Below are 18,581 nucleotides of genomic sequence, written 5' to 3'. Positions count from 1 at the left end.
TTGCCCAGGACTTTCACAGCAGATTTTTGTTGTTGTTTGATGCATTCCCCTCTCCCAAGCCTAGCTATTGTGTTTGAGTCAGATTACAATTTAATGCCCAGTATAGTGTATGTAGACAATCAGAAGCTCTCCCAGTGTAACCATCTGGCATTCCAGAGTCTCAGCAACACAGGTCTATCTGCAGTGCCCATTTGTAACTCATAAACTGTGTTGATATGAAGCCACATCTTCTTTCTGTTTTTCTTTTCTTTAACAGTGAAGCATTACCTGGTGAAATGCCCCCAGAACAGGTAGGAGATTATACATCTCTTTGCTATAACCAAAGACACCGGTTCTGGTTTTGTTTTGCTAAGTATGCTGAAGTGTTTTCCAAAATGTTTACAGAAAGATAGAGTCCCAGGTCCTATGACTCATGAATATGCCTGCTGTGTATGAAAAGGGACATCTGCTGGGCTAGCTGTAGGTCCTGAAGGTGCTTCAGTGACAAGCCTCTCCTTGATGCTCTGCTTTGCTTATTGAATGAAGAAGCCAACTTTTATCTTGTGTGACTTTCCAGGGTTTCCCAACACCTCACTGGATGACTTACGCCATCCACATAAATAGAACAAATCTCAGTATCACGCAGTTATTCCCATACCCAGGAACAGGGAGTGGGGCTAAAGCTGATTTTCAAGGCCTACAGTTTATTCCCAGCTGAAGACTCCAAGCGATGGGAAAAATTCTACTTCTGCTGCAGTCATTAATCACTGTTCCTTTAAATACCACCAGCTGCCAAAAGTTTTTGATGGTGTGGTGCTATAAAACTGATTTCTATTGCATGATTTTCCTGAGATATGCATTGTGCTGGAACTGCAGTAAAAAAATATGACAAGTATTTTACAAACAAAAAAGATGAAAGAGGGGTGCCTCGCAACAACACAGAAGCACAGCTGTTTCCCAGTTTTCAGTGACATAAACCATGTGTTTCCAGCCTTGTAGTTTAAATCCAGTACATCTTTGTATCACATACTCTTTCTCATAGTATCTCTAGATACTACAGGATTTGATGCCAAGTATAGCACACAGTAGAATCTCCAAGAGTGTGATTTTTAGTGCATTCTCATGATGGTATCACTGAATTCAATCTAACCAACACTCAGATGGAAGTGAAGTCACAACAAAGCTGCACAGAGTTCAGAAGAGGCCAGTACAAACTGCAACTTTCATGTTATTCATGGAAAGATCTTTGTTCTGTGACCCTGACCAGCTATTGCACCACACCAAAAATTCACAGAGATAGCTCAGCAGTTTTCAGTTTTCCCTGGATGTTTTTTCTTTCCCCCTTCTTTATTAGCTGCTGGGACAAAGTTGGAGTTACAAAAGCAAGCAAAGAAAGAAAGAATGGCAAGGGGGAGGAAATCAAAGTAGATTGGTAGAGAACACAAAGAGAAGAAGAATAAGACCTGGTTGAAAAAAGGAGCATGGCAGTCAGATAAAAAGACTTGTACTACAAAATCTGCATCTCTGGGAATAGATAATGTAGCAGTGATACTACTGCAAACACTACAATTAGGAGGCTTAACAGCAGGGAGAAAAGAATCCAATGTGATTTCTTCATTGTAAAACAATCTCCAGGAGTAAAAGAAATGCATGACTTTATATGGATAAAAATACAGTTTTATCTATTTCAGTGTGACAAGATATGCTAATGAACTCCTTGATCACACAAATGCATGGATAAAATGCATTGACTTCAGGGCTTTAAAATTAAATAGCTATGAAAATTATACCAGTAACATAATTTTAATTATGTTTCACACATGGTAACATTTATTTTCCATTCTCTGCTCAAAACACAAACCATTAATTCCTTTGAACTCATTGCTCTTCACCCGCACATTCCTTATCTTGGAACTTATTCCAACACATTTAGACCCAAAACTCAGTGTCTAAATACCCATTAGGCCAAACTGATTAACTAATTTGCGTGAGATACTTGCAATTTAAAATTACTATGCTGTGCAAAATTCAACCTTGATTAGAGAGGCTCAGCTCAAACTCCCTTAGTGATATTTCAAACACAGAGCAGAATCTAGTTTCAAAATTACATTAATAGTCTGGTGTCTAAGAAATGTCTGTAATCCCACTGTAGTAATACCTAAGCATCTTAAAATATTTTATGTCTTGACATCAGAATGGTATTTTTACTTTTAATTGGAATCTGAAGCACAACAGGCTAAGTGATTTGTCCTAGGTCTCACAAAATGGCAGTGGCAGAAAAGAAAATTAAATCCAGATTTCCTGAGTAGAACAAAACAAATGTTAGGTTTCAGTTTGCTACTTGACCAATAACAAGTTAAGGGAAAAAAATTCGTTCACGAAAACCCATTTCTCTACCACATTTTAAAAATAACTATCTACATAAGAAAGTACTGTTATTTTTGGTTTTCCAAACCACCTAATTCCATTTTTTGATGTTTTCTTTTCTTTAAATATCCTCCTTATTATTATTTTTCTAGCTATTGGATCGTTTTGTCAGTTTTCAAATCCAGAAACCACCAGGAGGTGTAGTTTTGAGAGCAGGATTTTTTTTTTTCTTTCCTTTATATTTGTTTTGGCCTAAACTTTCTAGTCCTTCAGTGACTGCTCTTCTGGAGACAAATAATTTATAATTTGAGATGAATAAAATGCTTTCCTCAGAAAGCTGTCCACCTTGACACCTCGGTTCCACAGTGCCAGTCTGACTTCATGGGAACAAATTTGCCAGAACAAACCAGAACCAAGTACCCAATCCATCCCTGGCACCTTTCCACACAGCTCCCCTATCTGGAAAATATCTAAGCAGCTTCTAGTTCACTCAAGTGAGTTTTTTGTCATCCCCCTGCAGACCTTTGACACGGGAAAAGAGCTGATTTTGATGGCAATGGGAAAAGTTCCAAATCCTAGACTCTAATGAGGATAGTATAGCAAAAATTCTAGTAGTTTCCCAGCTCTTGGAACAGCCAAGACCTCCAGGGAAGCCGCTGTCCTGGTTCCATGATTATTAGATACCTTTCACAGGTTATTCCCACAAACTCTTATATGTTTCTTGCTCTCTAAATACTCATTAGATCCTTCAAGAAATGCACAACGTGACACTGTTGAAATAGAAACCAGGAGGCTGGAGGAGGAGCTGGAGATAAAAAACTTTCCTTTTAGACATAGAACAAGACAAGCTTACAAAGAGGCAGTGTTTCAGAGCCAAGGAGTCTTTTCTGAGCCTCCTTGTTTGGTTTGAGGAGCCCAGTTGTAAGATAGTTATTGCATCTCCCAGAATTAGTTAACCCTGTATGGCCTTGGCATTTAAAAGAAACACACAAGTCACAAATAAATTTCTCTGTAGCTTCACTTTTTCATTGGCAATGAAGGAATAATAACTAATGCAATGAACTGACACTATGCCTTTTCATCTATTGTACTTAAAGTAGCTGGATCAGAACAATAGTATCTTTAATCTATGCATCTGCCTTAATTACCTTGGATTATTAAACCCCAAAACATTTTAAAAAATCATTCTCACCCCTTTTTGGTATTCCTTCTTTGCAGTTTGCAGTTTGGGCAAGGGAGCCAGGCAGGACAGTTTCATTTCCTGCTGGTTTTAAAGCATTTTATGTCTTGATTTTAATATAAAAACAAATGGTTATTATGGGGTAAGTTCATAACAGTGGAAGCAGACTTTGAAATTGTTTCAATGCAGTCCTTAGTTTACATAACTGGTGTGTTTTATTTATAAATTGTAAATGTATTTTACTTTTTAAACCCTTTTTAGAAACTTTGGCAGCAAACCTATGTTTTTCACTGAGTACATGAAACAGAACTCAGGAAAATCAGCAAAACAGTCTTACTGTAATCTACACAAGTGTAAATCTAGAGTGATTTTACCAATGGAAGTGACATTCATTTGGATTTACAACTGTGTAAAATGGTAATATCTGTTATTTTGTTGTTCTTGTGTGGGCAGTAGCTAAAACATCTAAATTTTCATTAAGTCTTTGGCCCAATTCGAATATTTTATTCTATTAATATAAAGAGAATGTTTCATTATGCAAAGAGCCTGGAGAGGAACAGCAACTTGGGATGAATTATTTAAAATTCAGTGAAACCAGTGTTGTCAGTGTTATGACTATGGAGACTTTGGCTGGATCCCATTGTGTGGTAGAACTCACCAGCACAGAACAGAAAGGTCCCCACAACCCTACTGCATTAATCTTTGCCAGGGTGAGCCCCAGGTCAGACGCAACTGAGCAACAACTGCTTACCAAGTCACCTCCATCACTGTAGTCATCCTAACTAACTGGTTTACCTTCTCTTCCCACCCCAGCTGTAAGTTAGAATTTCTTTCATTACGAATTAAGCCAATACAGTTTTATCTCCCTTTAGCTGCAAGCTGGGAGCCCCTGCACAGTCAGTTACCACAGCTCAGCTGACACACGGTGATATAAGTGCTGCAACCTGACTGCATATCCAGGCCCTAAATATTCAAAGCAGGATTTATGACCTAAGGCTTTGGGAGATGCTAAGGGTAAAAAATCCAGACTTCGAGGGTGTTAGACTGTAATAGTCCAAACACAGAAGCTCTCTTGGATAGGAATCTGTTGAAATATAACTTTTACTCTTCCCTCATAGCAACCAGCACTTTTTCAGCATAGGTGTATTGGAGAATGCCCAAGTTAGAGATTGGGGCATAGTTTCTCCATTTTATATTCCCTGAGCATGCTGGCCCCCTTGAAGAAGCTAGGTTTTGCAAATGTGGGTTTGTGAGCTGCCTGAAGACATGCTGCATGCTCTCCTGGCCTGCTAGCCCATCAGCCAGTCTTAGCCCAGAATCTGCATTGAAGATTTTGCTTTGCTGAACACTCTCCATGAGAGCTTATGCAGGTCACCTAACCTGTCTGTGCCTCTGGCCCTCAGGGGCAGGCTGGTAAAAATTCATCCTGGGTGCAGCAGTGGGATCATACGTCTTTTTAAGGAATAGGTGCTATGAAATGAGTCTTGCTTAAACCTGACAGTTTGCATTTGCTGTGCCAGGATGAATCAAACTCTATGAGTTTCTCAGCCACACTGTATGGCTGAAAAAATGTCAGACCCAGGGCATTTCAAACCCCTATAAGAGGTTTTTCATTATATCCCCAGATCACAATCCAGATTATTGGGCAGGAATCCTCACAAGTGGAAGTTGGTGTGTTTGCTTGAACTCACTAGGACAAACTGTCTTTGCCTCCATTGCCTTCATTTTCCCCCCACCTGTGCTTTGCAGTTCCGGGGAAACAGTTACCAGTGTGACAAGCCTGTCTCCTCTACAGCCTAAGAAGGTAAAGAAAAAGAAAGAGAAACTGGAACAGCCACCAGCCATACCAGCAAAAGGTATGAAAACAGAGGTGCAGAGGTATTTCAAGTCCTGGTCACAACCACGGAGGAACAGGAGAGCATGGGATGTCAGGACTCCTGCACTCTGCCACTGACTTTGCCTGTGAGGTGACCTGTGCTTGCTCCCATTAGTGGGGAAAGAAATGGCCTGTGCCTGCTGCTGGAACCAGGCTCTCATCTCCCTGTAGCTTTAGCCGTTGTGAGAAGCTACTCACTCAGTCCAAGCAAGAGGTCTCAGCTCCCACTAAGCAGAGGGGAGAGAGAAGCCTCTGTAGCAATATTCACCCTGCTCAAAGAGAAGATTAAAGTTAGGCAAGTTGAAATTACATGTTGGGGGAAATTACATATTTTGAGGGAAGGCAGCACTCATAAAATTGCAGGTGCACTTGGGAAGTCAAGCAAGCTGAGCAGATAAAGACCAGCCCCTTGGGGACCTCACTTTCAAAGAGGATTTGTGACACTGGGCCTGGTCTCACAAACTCTTGGGTGTACTTTCAGAGCATCACTGCCAATGCTAAGCCAGTGGGAGACAGGAGGGAAAGGTTTACTGTGGGTTAGATCACTAGTGACCAGTTCTCAACAGGTATATTTGCTGTATCATTTGCATGCAAACAGCATGTCTTGCATATCAGATTCTTTAATCTTTTGAATTTTTTTAATACATGAGCATTCTGCTTCATTGTAAAATATGTTACCTGAAATACAGTTAATCTCTAGTATAAATATATGTATTTGTTCCTAATTTGCTATTAATCTCTAATTTATAGATTGCTAATACATATACTAAAAATTACAGGAAATGATAATAATATGAAATGATCCCTTAACATTTATTTTATAGCTCCAATTGCCAATAACTTCCCTAAGCCCAAGCTCTTGAAACCTCAAAGAAAATTGATCCTGGTAAGTACTTTTCTATGACATCATTTTCTGCATATTCTTCTTTCTCAACTCAAATGCTATAATGTTGCCAGAACTCTAGATGCATAAAATATAAATTGGCTTAAAAATCATCCTGGTCCTAATTTTTTTTAAGCAATATTTTTTCAAGTGAGGAATTATCTTGGCTCTCTTAATTTTGAGCATTACGTTACACTGGATTATGTTTTCCAGCTTTCTAACAGTTGTCGTGTCTACAAGTTTAGCCTGTTCTTAAATGAAACCTGCTATTGACTCTTACATGCTTCTGGTAGCTGGTGCTTTGTAAAAAGTACTAGTTACTGACAGAATCATAACTGTACTGGTTATGATTATACAAACTGCTTTTGAGACTTTTCAAGTCAGAAATGGTGAGCCTGATTCTGCACTACACTGGTGTAAGTCAGGAATAACTTGAATTGCAGGAATATTATGTATTTGTATAGTTCATACTAAGGAAAAAACCCCTCATGTGACAGTTTCTCTTGAATATGAGTTTCTGTTTGAAAAATACCCTTGCAGACACATGCCAGACAAACCAGACAGACGGCGAGATGTTTCTCTGCTTTTGTAACAAAGCAGTACCTGGACAAGACATGTAGCAGTAATAGAGACACAGTTTTACACCAGCTAATTTCAGCTCCCTATATAGTCAATAGTAAGAGAGATGAGTTAAAGTAGGAGCCTGATGCTCCCAGTAATTCAGACTACTGCTCTGAATTGCCTTTGGGGAATCCTTTCTCCCTTCTCTGGTAATAGAGAGAGAGCCCAGAAAAACTAACTCTCTAACTTAGGTGAAGGTGGGTGCCTAAAATTAGGCCACTGGAATAACCCAAATGCCATGTGATGATTTCATTTTCTGATGAGGGTTAGAATTGGGAACTTTCCCACCAATTAAATAACCTCTACCCTTTAAAGCATGGTCAGGGTACAACCCTGGGTTCCTGGCCGTAATGCCAGGTGACTTCAGAACAGCTCAGCTAATATCCTAAGCAGTTCTGGGTATGGAGCTCATCTCTCCTCTGCTGGTCCTGCAGGGACCCTTGGCCAGGCTCAGGTCAGGTTTCAGTAGAGGAAAAGACAGAGTTTTAAAAGTGCATGACAAAAGCCTTATGTCAAGGTAGGTAATAGTGGAAGGCCAAAACCATGCTAAGAGGACAAAGACACAGATGAGGGTGATTGGCACCAGGGGTGACAGCCATCCTTTGCTGTGCATGCTGCATTAATCTCTGTGCCCAAGCACATCAATTAGTGTTCAGCCCTCTTAGGAAAAAGCTCTCACCAGTTAAAGCACTCAGACCCTTTCTGCAGGTCAATAAAGCACATCAACACATGCTGAACTTTAAGTAAATCTGTTTCCAGATGCTTTTTCTTTCTGGAATAATTCCAAGGATAGGCCTGAAATAGCTGTTGGCTCTTCCCATCCTGCTATGCAACCCCAGTCAAGGATCAAACACTTTGAAGGTGAGCAGGAATAAGGCCTTTCCAAACAAAGAGATCAGCTTTGTCTTCCCTAGCATGACTGAGGATCCACACGCCTCATGCACAAAGCAGACTCTGTTGTAATGCCTTGCTTTTCGACTTGACTCTGGCAGTTGTTTCCAAATGTTGGTCTTTTCCCTTTCATATTTCACCTCAGAGTGCAGCTGGAGAGACACAGCAGCCCTCACGATCTTGGATATGAGTTAGTTTTAAGTCCTAGCAATAAAGTGCAATAAAGGACAAAGTAAACTAAACACAAGTCAGTCCATAAGGCACATTCAGAAGTTGAGCAGGACACTCCTCAGAGCAGTTTGCCATTTCTGTTCCTCTTGCCTCCCTTTACTACGCAGTTGTCTATTTTTTAGTATTCTCAGGAAAAAAAAAAAAGAAAAAAGAAAAAAATCAATTTTTTTCTGCTTTTAAAGTATTTTTTCAGTGAGAAAATTAAGCTAATTGAAGTAAAACAAGTTTTAAGAAAGATAAAGAATGTTATTAAATACAGAGAAAAAGACATATCAAACTTATCTAAATGAAAATTTTTATTTATTTTCAGCAAACTTGTCAGTCCATTTTTTGAATTTTCAAAAATCTCTCAGATTTTAAATTTACAGTTGCTTTGGGGCAAAAAATAGTATCATCATCCTGCCAAATCTCAGGGGGATAAAATAACTTTTTTCCCAACTGTAATTATTGTACAGCTGATGTCTAAACTACGTCTTTTTTCACTGATGGCACATAGTTACTAGGTAATCGTCACTGCAGAGACAGACACAAATTGCTGAGTTTCTGGGCTACCTCTGCAGCTTCCCTGTGCAACCCAAGGAAGGTATCATATTGGGGCAGCAGGAGAATATTCTAGAAAACCTAAGATAACAAGCTAGAGTATAAAGGAACATTACAAAATAATTCCAGTGTTTTGGGAAATTTTTTTGTAATAACCTAAATACCAGCAAAATTATTTCCAGAGGACATGTGCTTCTGGTTTCTTGAAAGATGTTTATAATAAGCTAGAAAATTTCTTTTGTTGTTAACGTGGTAGAGTGGGTTGCAGTACAATTTCACAAGAACACAATAATCTGGATAAAATATGGACATAATCTCAATGAAAATTAAAAAAAAAAAAGAGAGAGAGAGAAAGCCTAATATCATGTTCAATTGCACAGCCTTGAGTAAAGCCTTTTAAATACTCTGCTTAAGTCATATTGCTTTTGCTTTAGCCAGAATAACAATTCTATGCTCCCTCTGTTGCAAAAATATTCCCCATCAGTGTCATTGTCTATTAGCATCAATGAGAAATGTGTACAGATCAAAGGAAATAGAGATGCTGCAATGCAAAAAGGGATGTTTTTTATAGCGTGCAAGAAGCACAGAGAGTCATTAGGAAAAAGAAAATTCTAGGGGCCCACAAACTCCTCTCTAAGGGCTGTTCTGCTATAGCCTTAAGTACTTAGCCCTTTGAGTTGGTAGAGATAAATCTTATACTTCCTCAACCAAATTTTCTGGTAAGCCTTTATTGCATCCTAGAGATTAGCTGTCATAGCCCAAGAGTGTCACTTATAGAATATCATCTAAATGAAAAGGCTTTAGTAATTTTACATGAAGGTTTGAACCACCAAGCTGAGGAGCTCCTGTGCAGTTCTCTACAACCACTGGAAAGGATGTGACTTCAGGTTAGACCAAACTCTGAAATCTTTACTTATGCAAAATTACAGTCTGTAGGGAGCAATATGTTTGAAAGTCTGAAATTTATAAGTATTTGTTCAAAGGACATGCCATGACCTGCTCCTGCCATGTCCATAAAGCAGAAGGGTGTTGTTTTGAGCAGGAATTTGACACAAGTTTGATACCTGTGAAAACAAGTTTGATACCTGTGAAACTGAGAAGGCTGTGACTTGGTCTCATCTGTTTGTACTCAGCAAAATCAAGCTCTACATCAGTGTATACTCCTGGATCGAGCAATGAAGACAGGTGCCCCTAAAGCTGCCCAGAAGCTTAAGTTTCCTTCACCTGAAGAAAAACCTTTGAGTGTTACTTTTCAGGAGTGCACTCCCCATTGAACAATAAACCAAACAGATCCACTGTATATTAAAGTCAGTGAACCTGGAGTTCTTTTGCAAAAGGGGTTTAGATGTGCAAGTCTGATTACCACATCAGAGCTGTGAAATGTAAAGAACTGCTTTAGGTTTCTCATTGCTGGGAAATTTGTGCCTTCTAAGCAGTGCTCCAGCTTGCTGTCTTTCAGCTTCAACCTCACAGCAATCTGGGAGCAAATGTACACACTGCAAGATTGTACTTGATGAAGGAATTGATATATTCCCTGTCTTCTTGTTCTTTGCTTACATTTAAGCACTACATCATTCTAGCCAGTTATACTATATGCATCAAGCTAGCTAGGAAAGGGTATGTGTATATATATATATATATATATATATATATATATATATCTCACAACTAGTACAGTTCCTCAGTTGTCTTAACTTACCTGGCCCTTTCTTTGAGAAAGGAAGAGGAAGTGAAATACATCTGCTCAGTTATTTGTGATTCTGGATCTCGGATCAATCAGGTCCTCCTTTCTTCTGGATGATTTTAAATTAAAAGCTGCACCACCTTCTTTCCTCCACAGCATGTAACAATGGGTGGTGATTTAAGCTCCCAGTTTCCTAAGGCATTATTGATCTCCAAAGACACCATACATATGATATACAAAGGAGTGGTGAATAGTTTTTCCCTTGACTCTCTGTGATCCTTTAAAATTTCCATTCAGTCTTCATAATTACTCTCTCGGCAAGATGAATAATCCTTTTTTTTAATAGTTTCTCCTTAGGATGTGAGATGTCCAAAGGACATGAATATCATTTGCACATTCAGGTTGACACTCAGAACACCACATATTCAAAACAACTGAGTTATGCTTGCTTTCCCATTCTGATCAGAGGTTGCTATCTTTACACCCAAGCAGGAATAATTTGTATAAATACATAAAATTTCTTGTTGGCATTGGACAGAGAGACTTGTGTTTTTACAAAATCCCACTTCAGGTATTTTTTGTGTGATAAAAGTGTCACTAGTGAAGTGAAAACTTTTAATTACTTCCTTGGCTTTTTTTTTTTTTTTTTTTTTTTTTTTTTTTTTTTTTTTTTTTTTTTTTTTTTTTTTTTTTTTTTTTTTAAGGATAGAAAGAAATCAGCCTGATTTCCAGCAGTGTCAGCTTAGAATCTAGGAATAACTACAACTGTAAAAGGAATAGAGCTTTAGCAAAGGTGAGGATGCTCTTCCCCCAAAACTCATACAATAGGTCTTATTAAGTCCTCTTTGTCCCTGACTTTGTTATCATAACTTCTGCGGGATTCAATAGCAAAATTTAGATGCAGTGCTGAAAGAGGCTTCACAAACTGTTGTAGATATCATTCCCAGGGAGTATGGGAAGTATTTTATACTTTAGAGAGTAAAAAGTAGGCATCTCAATGGAAAAATCCTGTCCTTTTTAACTTGATAGTGCCACTAGAAGTCATACTTCCTAAACCCCATATTTTCCAGTCTTGTATTTCTTAGCTTTGGCACTGAATGCCTCTCATGATATTTCAGCACTCTTACTGGCCAGTAGTTGCATTTCTGGAGGATAACTCATTTTGCAGATTTAGTTCAGAATTTCTGCAGAAGTAATTTTTGAAGCTCCTCTGTTTCTGGGAGAATTTCTGGCTTTCTGATGCAGTCAAGTCACTGACATTGGTAAACAGCTGAAGATGAAAAAAAAAAAAGAAAATCTCTTTCTGACTCCTGAGTTAAGATGTTACCTTAATGAGGGGGTCATCCCACTGAAGTTCATAGGATCTGAGCATAAAGTCTATCTATGGCCCTCAGGAACACTACTGATTTCAGCACAAGAAAGACTACAGATTATAGAGTGGTTTTCCAGTGTATATTTAAAAATAGGACAGTCAAAGGTTAATGCTTTTGTCTCTGAAGCTACAGTGCCTAACCCCCCTGCCAGCACGTGCTCTCTCCCCTGGTCCTGGTGGCTCAGCCTGTCCACCAAACATGCTGGATCTTTATTTCAATCCACCCTCACCTTCACCTCCATGACTGACCCTCCAGTGATGGCCAAGTTGGCAGCCATATGCCATTCCCTCCCACAGCTTCAAAATACAGATGCTTTTGAAAAGGAGATATGCAGAGGAGAAGATGGGCTACCCCCTTTTCCTTAGGGTGCATACAGCATGCAGTTTCCTCCCTTGTGGGTATTCAGACAGAGAGAATCAGCACTCAGTCCCTGTGGTCAGAGCCCATGCAGAGTTAGCCTGGAGAGTCCTGTCTAGACACTTTCTGATGAAGAGTGTCCAGGCTGTGACACAGGATGATCCTGAGCTGTGCCATCTGGACAGTATCTGCATTTTTTCTGTGGAGCTCTTTACCGACTGACTACAAAACAGGATGTTTCTCGAACATGAAAGGAAGAAGGCCAAAGATTCAAGTTTGGCTTTGGCAATAGAAACGGAGAGAAAAAAAATCATAGTTCAAGGATGTGCTTGCTAAGAAAGAGCTACTTAATGGCACTGGGGCAAGGCTGCTTTCTTTGTGCAGTGGTTTAACCTGGAGAGAAGTGCAATTTCTGGAGAAATTTATCAAACAAGCCTTAGCACCACCTCTTGACTCTATAACTCTGTAGCTTCTTCATTTGCACTTCCTACAGCATCCCCTGGCACGGCAGTGTGCACTCAACATTATGGCCAGGCCATAGGTGGCAATTTGCCATGTACTGGCAATCACACCAGCACACATATGCAGAATTGTCAGGGTTTATCCTTGGTGACCTAACTCGTTCACCCATGAGTGCAGGGCATGCCAGTGAGGGTGGAGTTTCATTTTCAAGTGTTGCTGCAGGAAACTGGAGTTACTAAAAGTACCGTGAGGCTCTAACTGGAATTTCATAGAATCACAGAATGGCTTGGGTTGGAAGGGACTTCAAAGATCATCTTTAGTTCCAAGCGCCCTGCCATGGGCAGGGACACAATTTGGGACAGATACTTGTTAAATCCAGAAAACTCAGAGCTGAAAATTCCATTTCATCAATAGTTTTTTTTTGGTTGGTTGGTTGGTTTTTTTCCTGGTCCTGTGTAAAAGTCATTCTGTATCATATCCCAAACAAAAACTGCATTGGAAGTAATTAATTATATAGACACTGAATTTGAAGGCAAATGTCTGCAGCGATAGTCTCTAAAACATTTAAGATTGAAAGGAACTGGGAAGTCAGGCCTTTTCTGCTTGTTTCTGATAGTAAAGTAGAATCAAGGATTTTTTCTTTTATAATTAGAAATTCACTTTTTTTTTTTTTGTCATCTTTATGATAACTGGTGTAGTCATGGAACAGTGAGGTTGCAGCAATCTGGAACAAGTTGGTATCAGTTGTTTTTCCCGACAAGTTAAATTTATGAGGTTATTATTTGCCTTTTTTCTTCATAACTAATTACAAATCTGGATAAAATACTCTTAGTTAAAACAATAAATATCCTTGAGGCTGCCAAGAAACAAACTAGCTAAGCCTAGGAAGAGCACAATTGACATTCCTTTCTGACATAAAAATCAGAATAATTTTGATTAAAAACCCAACCCTTCTAATTAACCTCTAACACAAAATAGACAAACCCAATAAAAACAAAACTATATATATACATGCTTTAGTTTCTTTTAAATATTCACATGATAAACCTTGCAGATAGTTCAATAAGTAAAATGTTCCTGTAAGTGAACTCTTTTGAATAGTTGCCCATGAGAAGCCCTGTGACTGGAATGAACTAAAATTAAAATGGAAGAAATCTGGAAGAGGAATCATTTTGCCCAAAGATGCACTGGAATATCATGACTCTTCCTAATTGCGGCAAAGCGTGTGATCCCAAGATGAGAAAACAGACATACAAGATAAATACTGTATCTAGGAGTGCCACATTGGAACAGAATTCTATTTGGAGAAATTGTTTCAGTGTTATTTTAGAAAAACGATGTAATTTTTTAGAAAAGGATGTTGTAGCCATGGAAATCCCAATGACCTCCTAGGTGAAGAGCCAGGACAGAAAGAGAGGGGCAAATGGCCAGTCATTCACTGTCTCTTCCTCTTCTGCCCTACCATCCGTCTCACCTATAAGATCAGTTATTAAAGTCACACAATTGTTCCAAAAAGGAGGTGGTGGCATGGTTCCAGGTTTACACTGCCAAAACACAATCCAGTCCAAATGAGAGATGAAATGGTAGAATTAGTTTTCTTTCCCTGTCTGCTCAAAAAAAAAATTGGTTTTGGACAAACAAACCAGCAAAATTAAATTAAACGTGTGGTTGATAAATGAAGTGCAGAAGAGCGTATGGAATAAAACCCTGGCTACCATAGGTACTTAGAGTAGTGTTGGCTTCCATGCACTGTTATTACACATCCTTTGCTGAAAACTATATACCTTTCACAATTTTGAACCTCCTGTGTGTTTCCTCATATTTTCAATCAAATTATTACATACTAGAAATATGCATAAGGGAAATTATTCTACACATTTTATGGTGTGCTGTTGCTTGTAGCAGTAATTGAAGTACCTTTTCCACTTATGAAAGTACTAATTTTATTTGGTTTTATTGCTTTTCTAGATGCAATTATTTATTTAGTGTGTTTTGGCTTTATTAAATTATGTTTACTATAGGAACATCATAAAAATGTATGAAAGCAACACATCAGCCACTACTGCCCAATGACTTGTTTTGGGGAATCTAGTGTTATTTTTCATATCCAAACATAATAGAATAAAGTAAGAATAAAGAGATAATCTACACTGGAAAACAATGCAATTTTGAGATAATATAATAAAACACCTGGACAATATGATTTCATAAATCTTACTTCTAAAATTTACATGAGCTGGGCGTTGGGGTGGCTATTTTAGGACCTGCAGCATTTTCTAAATGGAAGCGTAAAAAATATGATTAAACAGCAAAGGGGAAAGCATATACAGGTTTGGCTTGCCCTGAGAAACTGATTCCTACAGAGCAATGAAAACATTTCTACCTCAACAGATGCTCTTTGTCAGTCTTAGAAATGTAGAGTTTTACTCTGGCAGCGACCAAGAGTTTGTAAAGTTTTATCACATTCATTTTTAAGTGGCTTTTCATATGCAGTGTATCATTATATATTGAGGGTCTGATGTGACACCCACTGAGGCTGGCAGCAAAACTCCCAGTACCATCACACAGAAACTAGATGTGTGATGAAACTAGATCATACACTGAGAATAAAATCAACTCCTGCATTTGGCCTCTGTACTACCTACTGAATAGATGGGCATATATAGTTTTGAAATCTCAAAAGGAATCTTTAACATACAAAAAAGCAAAAAAAACAATTAAAATACCTGGAAACTCAGGCTAATACTGTCAGGATAGAAAGAAGAGGGAATTTAAAAATTAATTAAGCATCACAGCAGCTGACCAAGAGTTTTTTCTAACTCTTTAAGCCAAGGCCAGGATAGGGCAGATGTCTTTCTAAACACTGTGGTTCAGTTCAGCCCTAATACACTAACAATGAAAAGATATGTGTGATTTTATTTCTGTTACAGTCAAGATCTGTCTGGGATCCACAGGAATTCCTTTTATGTTATTACGTCAGAGAATTCAATGAAAGCAGGAAATTTTCTGTGTTGTCAACAGTGGAACATTTAATCGTGACTGAGAACCAGAAGCTGAGTTCAAACAGGACTACCTATGCGAGGGGAGGAGGGAGGGAAGACCATGTGAATAATGAAATGCAGAGATGCCAGTCCTGCAGGGGGTCAACCCTGCAAATGGATAAAGTATTTGAGGATCTGACCTGCAGAGAAAGTGAAATTAATGCTGGAAAAGTATAAACTTTTCAACCCTCCGGGAAACAACCTGAAATGCTGAGTGCGAGCAGCTGTCAAGCACAAGAGCGCAAGACAAGATTTTCCTCCTCTAAGCCACCTGAGTCTGGGTGAAGTCCCCAATAGCAGTAGGCAGCTTCTGCCATGCATGTGAAATTTGCTTGGTGCATTTTTATAGACACCTCTCTTAGATAAATTTTATAGTTTTCAGTCTAAAACTCAACGACTCTAATACAGCAGACAGCTTTAGTGGTATGGCCTTTGTTCTAAACTCTGAACTTGGCAAAAAGGGTGAAATTCCATTGGAATGGCAGTAATTCTATAAATTTTTTTCTGCTTTCTGTATATTTTTTATGTTTTTTGTTCTGTGAAGAAACATACTGAGAGGCACTGAGAGTGACTGTGATTAGAGATGTAACTGGTCCAAGGTTTACAGCTGGGAAGCAAATCTGGCATATATCTTGTGAAATCCGCCAAAAATAAAATCAGAAAATGTAGTATTAAGGAGGCTAAACATTTGGCTAACATACATCTTTAAAATCTGCAATATTTGACTTGTCAAAATGTTCAGTGTTTTTGAAACAAGGAGAAATTAGAAATGAACCTGAAAAGCCTACTTATTCCTGTTTCTTATTTTTAATGTTAGTTATTTTTATTTCATCTTCTATGAACTAACTGTAATGCAGAGTAAACTGATTAACAGCATAGACAGAACTTAGCAGCATGGTAGAATTAGCATGCGTGAAAGAAGAATTATAGCCCATTCTAGAGAATATCTAGATTGAGTGGTAATGACATTATAACTAATTTCTTGGTTCTGTTTTCTAGCCAAAAATTGCAGAGGAGAATTTAACATATGCTGAACTTGAACTTATGAAGCCGATTCAAGAAACCAAAGGCATTCCCAGTACGACAGTCTACGCACAGATACTCTTTGAGGAGAACAAGCTGTAATAGTTCATGCCTGTATAAATGTTTTATGTCTGTGTTCTATTTAATTCTTGCTGTACTGTTTATTTATAAAAATCAGATGTCCTTATTTTTTTATTTCCATTCATGTACTTCTATTTTTCTATGAGACTTTTAAACACAATGTAGTTAAAAGTAATCATAGAAAAAGCAGCCGATCTACAAGTGATATCCCAGAGATACCCTTTGTAGAGTTCTATCCCCCTGTTGTCAACAGACTGAAATTCCACCTGGGGAAATTCTAACACTAAACATTATTCCTTCTTTAACGTTAATGGGAAGAGTCCAGCTGCAAACATCAACATCTTAACAAGCCTCAGGAAGGCTAATGGCAGGGTCCATAGCAATCAGCCTGCTTCTGAAGGCAAAGACCACTGGCTAGGAAAATGGCCACTAATGCATTTTTTCCCAAAAGCTTAAATTACTTTTTCAGCTTTCCCTCCCTTCCCCCCCCCCAAAAAAAAAAAAAAAAAACCCACAGTTAAAAAGGTTTGTCTTCTATGTTTTCAAATTTCATTCCTAAATGACATTGTCTTAAAAAACTTATGTTACTTATAGTAAGGTGTTTGAAATAAAATACTCCAAAATAATCCAAAGGAATCACTTATACATAAACCCCAGTGATTTAAGGAAGAATATTTATAGGCTGGGAACATTTTCCAGGATTTGATCTTCTTTAATTCTGATTGGGAATAGGAAAAATGTGATAGTGAGTAAAAGACTGGCAGAAGCAGGACATTGCTTTTGGCCTTGGTTTAGTTTGGTGCTCCCAAACCTGCAAAGGGTTGTTCCTGTGGCCTGCATTACTGAGTTGCTGATTTAGAGGAAAAATCACAGAGTTTTTCCTTTAGTATGGAGCAGACTCTATAACACCCTGCTGACTCACTTTGGACCTATTTCTTTGGAAAGACCAGAGCTCATGAGAGGACACAAAATAACCTTTCTCTTTGTTTACCTCTTGATAACTGAGAAGGCATTCTTCATTTTCCTTTGATATACAGTCATGGAAGATGAGCATCCTGGGCATTTCAGTCACAAAGCATAGCTGGACTGATGTTTTCAAGCTCATGTATCTCCAACACCCAAATTTCACCAGAGCTCAGGGAAAGTTTGATATCCAATACCTTTCAGCCCTTGGGAAACTTAAGCCCTTGAGTAACTGCAGAGTTCATGGAGGGGTAAAAGTGTGGGCTCTTTAGCTCATCATGAGGTCATGGAGATCTGATACTTGGCATGTGCCAGGTCTTCCCCAGGTCTGGGGTGGAGCCCTCTGACAGGCCACTCATTCAGCAGTATTTTGGAGTAGCACTTTTAGGCCTTGGGTTTTGGAATCCTAATAGGGTGGTCCAATCTGCTTCCTCCCTTACAGGTCATTTTTAGTGATAGAACAACTTCGCACCAGGGCTCACAGCACTGCTGGGAATCATCTCAGGAACACTCATTCCTGTGTTCCTGTTACTGCATTGGGAGTGCAGGAGAGGAGGGCAGGGGCAACAGTGCAAGGATGGAGACATGCAACCAAGGGAGAGAGCACATCACTGCTTTCTGGAGGGTGTCACCAAAATAAGTGAGTTTGTATAAACTGCTTTTTAACTGTTTTGAACAGAGGTAGAGATTAGACAGCACACGTAATCTGATACTGTTTAGCCAGGATCTGTAAATATAAAACTCAGTCACCTGCTTCCACATTAGATAAAAATCTCTTCTATGAAAGAGAATTTAAGAAAAGCTTTCAGGCTGACCATTATGTACAGTACTAATTCCAGTTCTAGTCCTTCATCAAAACAGTTCTTTCCAAACTAAGGCCAGCTTTTATCAATAGGCTTGCTAATGCTTATTTGCATTTTTAATGCTTGCATTTGTGAGCTGTCAAGAAAGTGTTTGTTTCACATTTTCATTATCTCAGAAGTTAATCACCCACCAAAAGGGCATGGTATCTTTCCTTGTTCTCTGATT

At 38.7% G+C, this 18,581-nt stretch overlaps 1 protein-coding gene across 1 annotated transcript in view; it reads left to right on the top strand.

Moving 5' to 3' along the window:
* The window catches only part of VSTM4 (V-set and transmembrane domain containing 4), a 32,385-nt gene extending 15,731 nt beyond the window's left edge, over positions 1-16,654 (top strand). The window contains exons 5-8 of the mRNA XM_027880472.1: positions 257-290; positions 5,276-5,382; positions 6,227-6,288; positions 16,485-16,654. Coding sequence (XP_027736273.1) covers positions 257-290; positions 5,276-5,382; positions 6,227-6,288; positions 16,485-16,610 — 329 coding nt within the window. The 3' untranslated portion in view covers positions 16,611-16,654. The remainder of the gene's footprint in view (positions 1-256; positions 291-5,275; positions 5,383-6,226; positions 6,289-16,484) is intronic.
* Positions 16,655-18,581: the final 1,927 nt, after the last annotated feature.

Source organism: Empidonax traillii, unplaced genomic scaffold (genome assembly GCF_003031625.1).
Source record: "Empidonax traillii isolate 1590-97213 ecotype Southwest subspecies unplaced genomic scaffold, ASM303162v1 scaffold70:size1330859, whole genome shotgun sequence".
In the NCBI taxonomy this organism is placed as follows: Eukaryota; Metazoa; Chordata; class Aves; order Passeriformes; family Tyrannidae; genus Empidonax; species Empidonax traillii.
The sequence above is the reverse complement of the archived record's forward strand: the minus strand, read 5'-3'. Positions and strand labels throughout refer to the sequence as shown.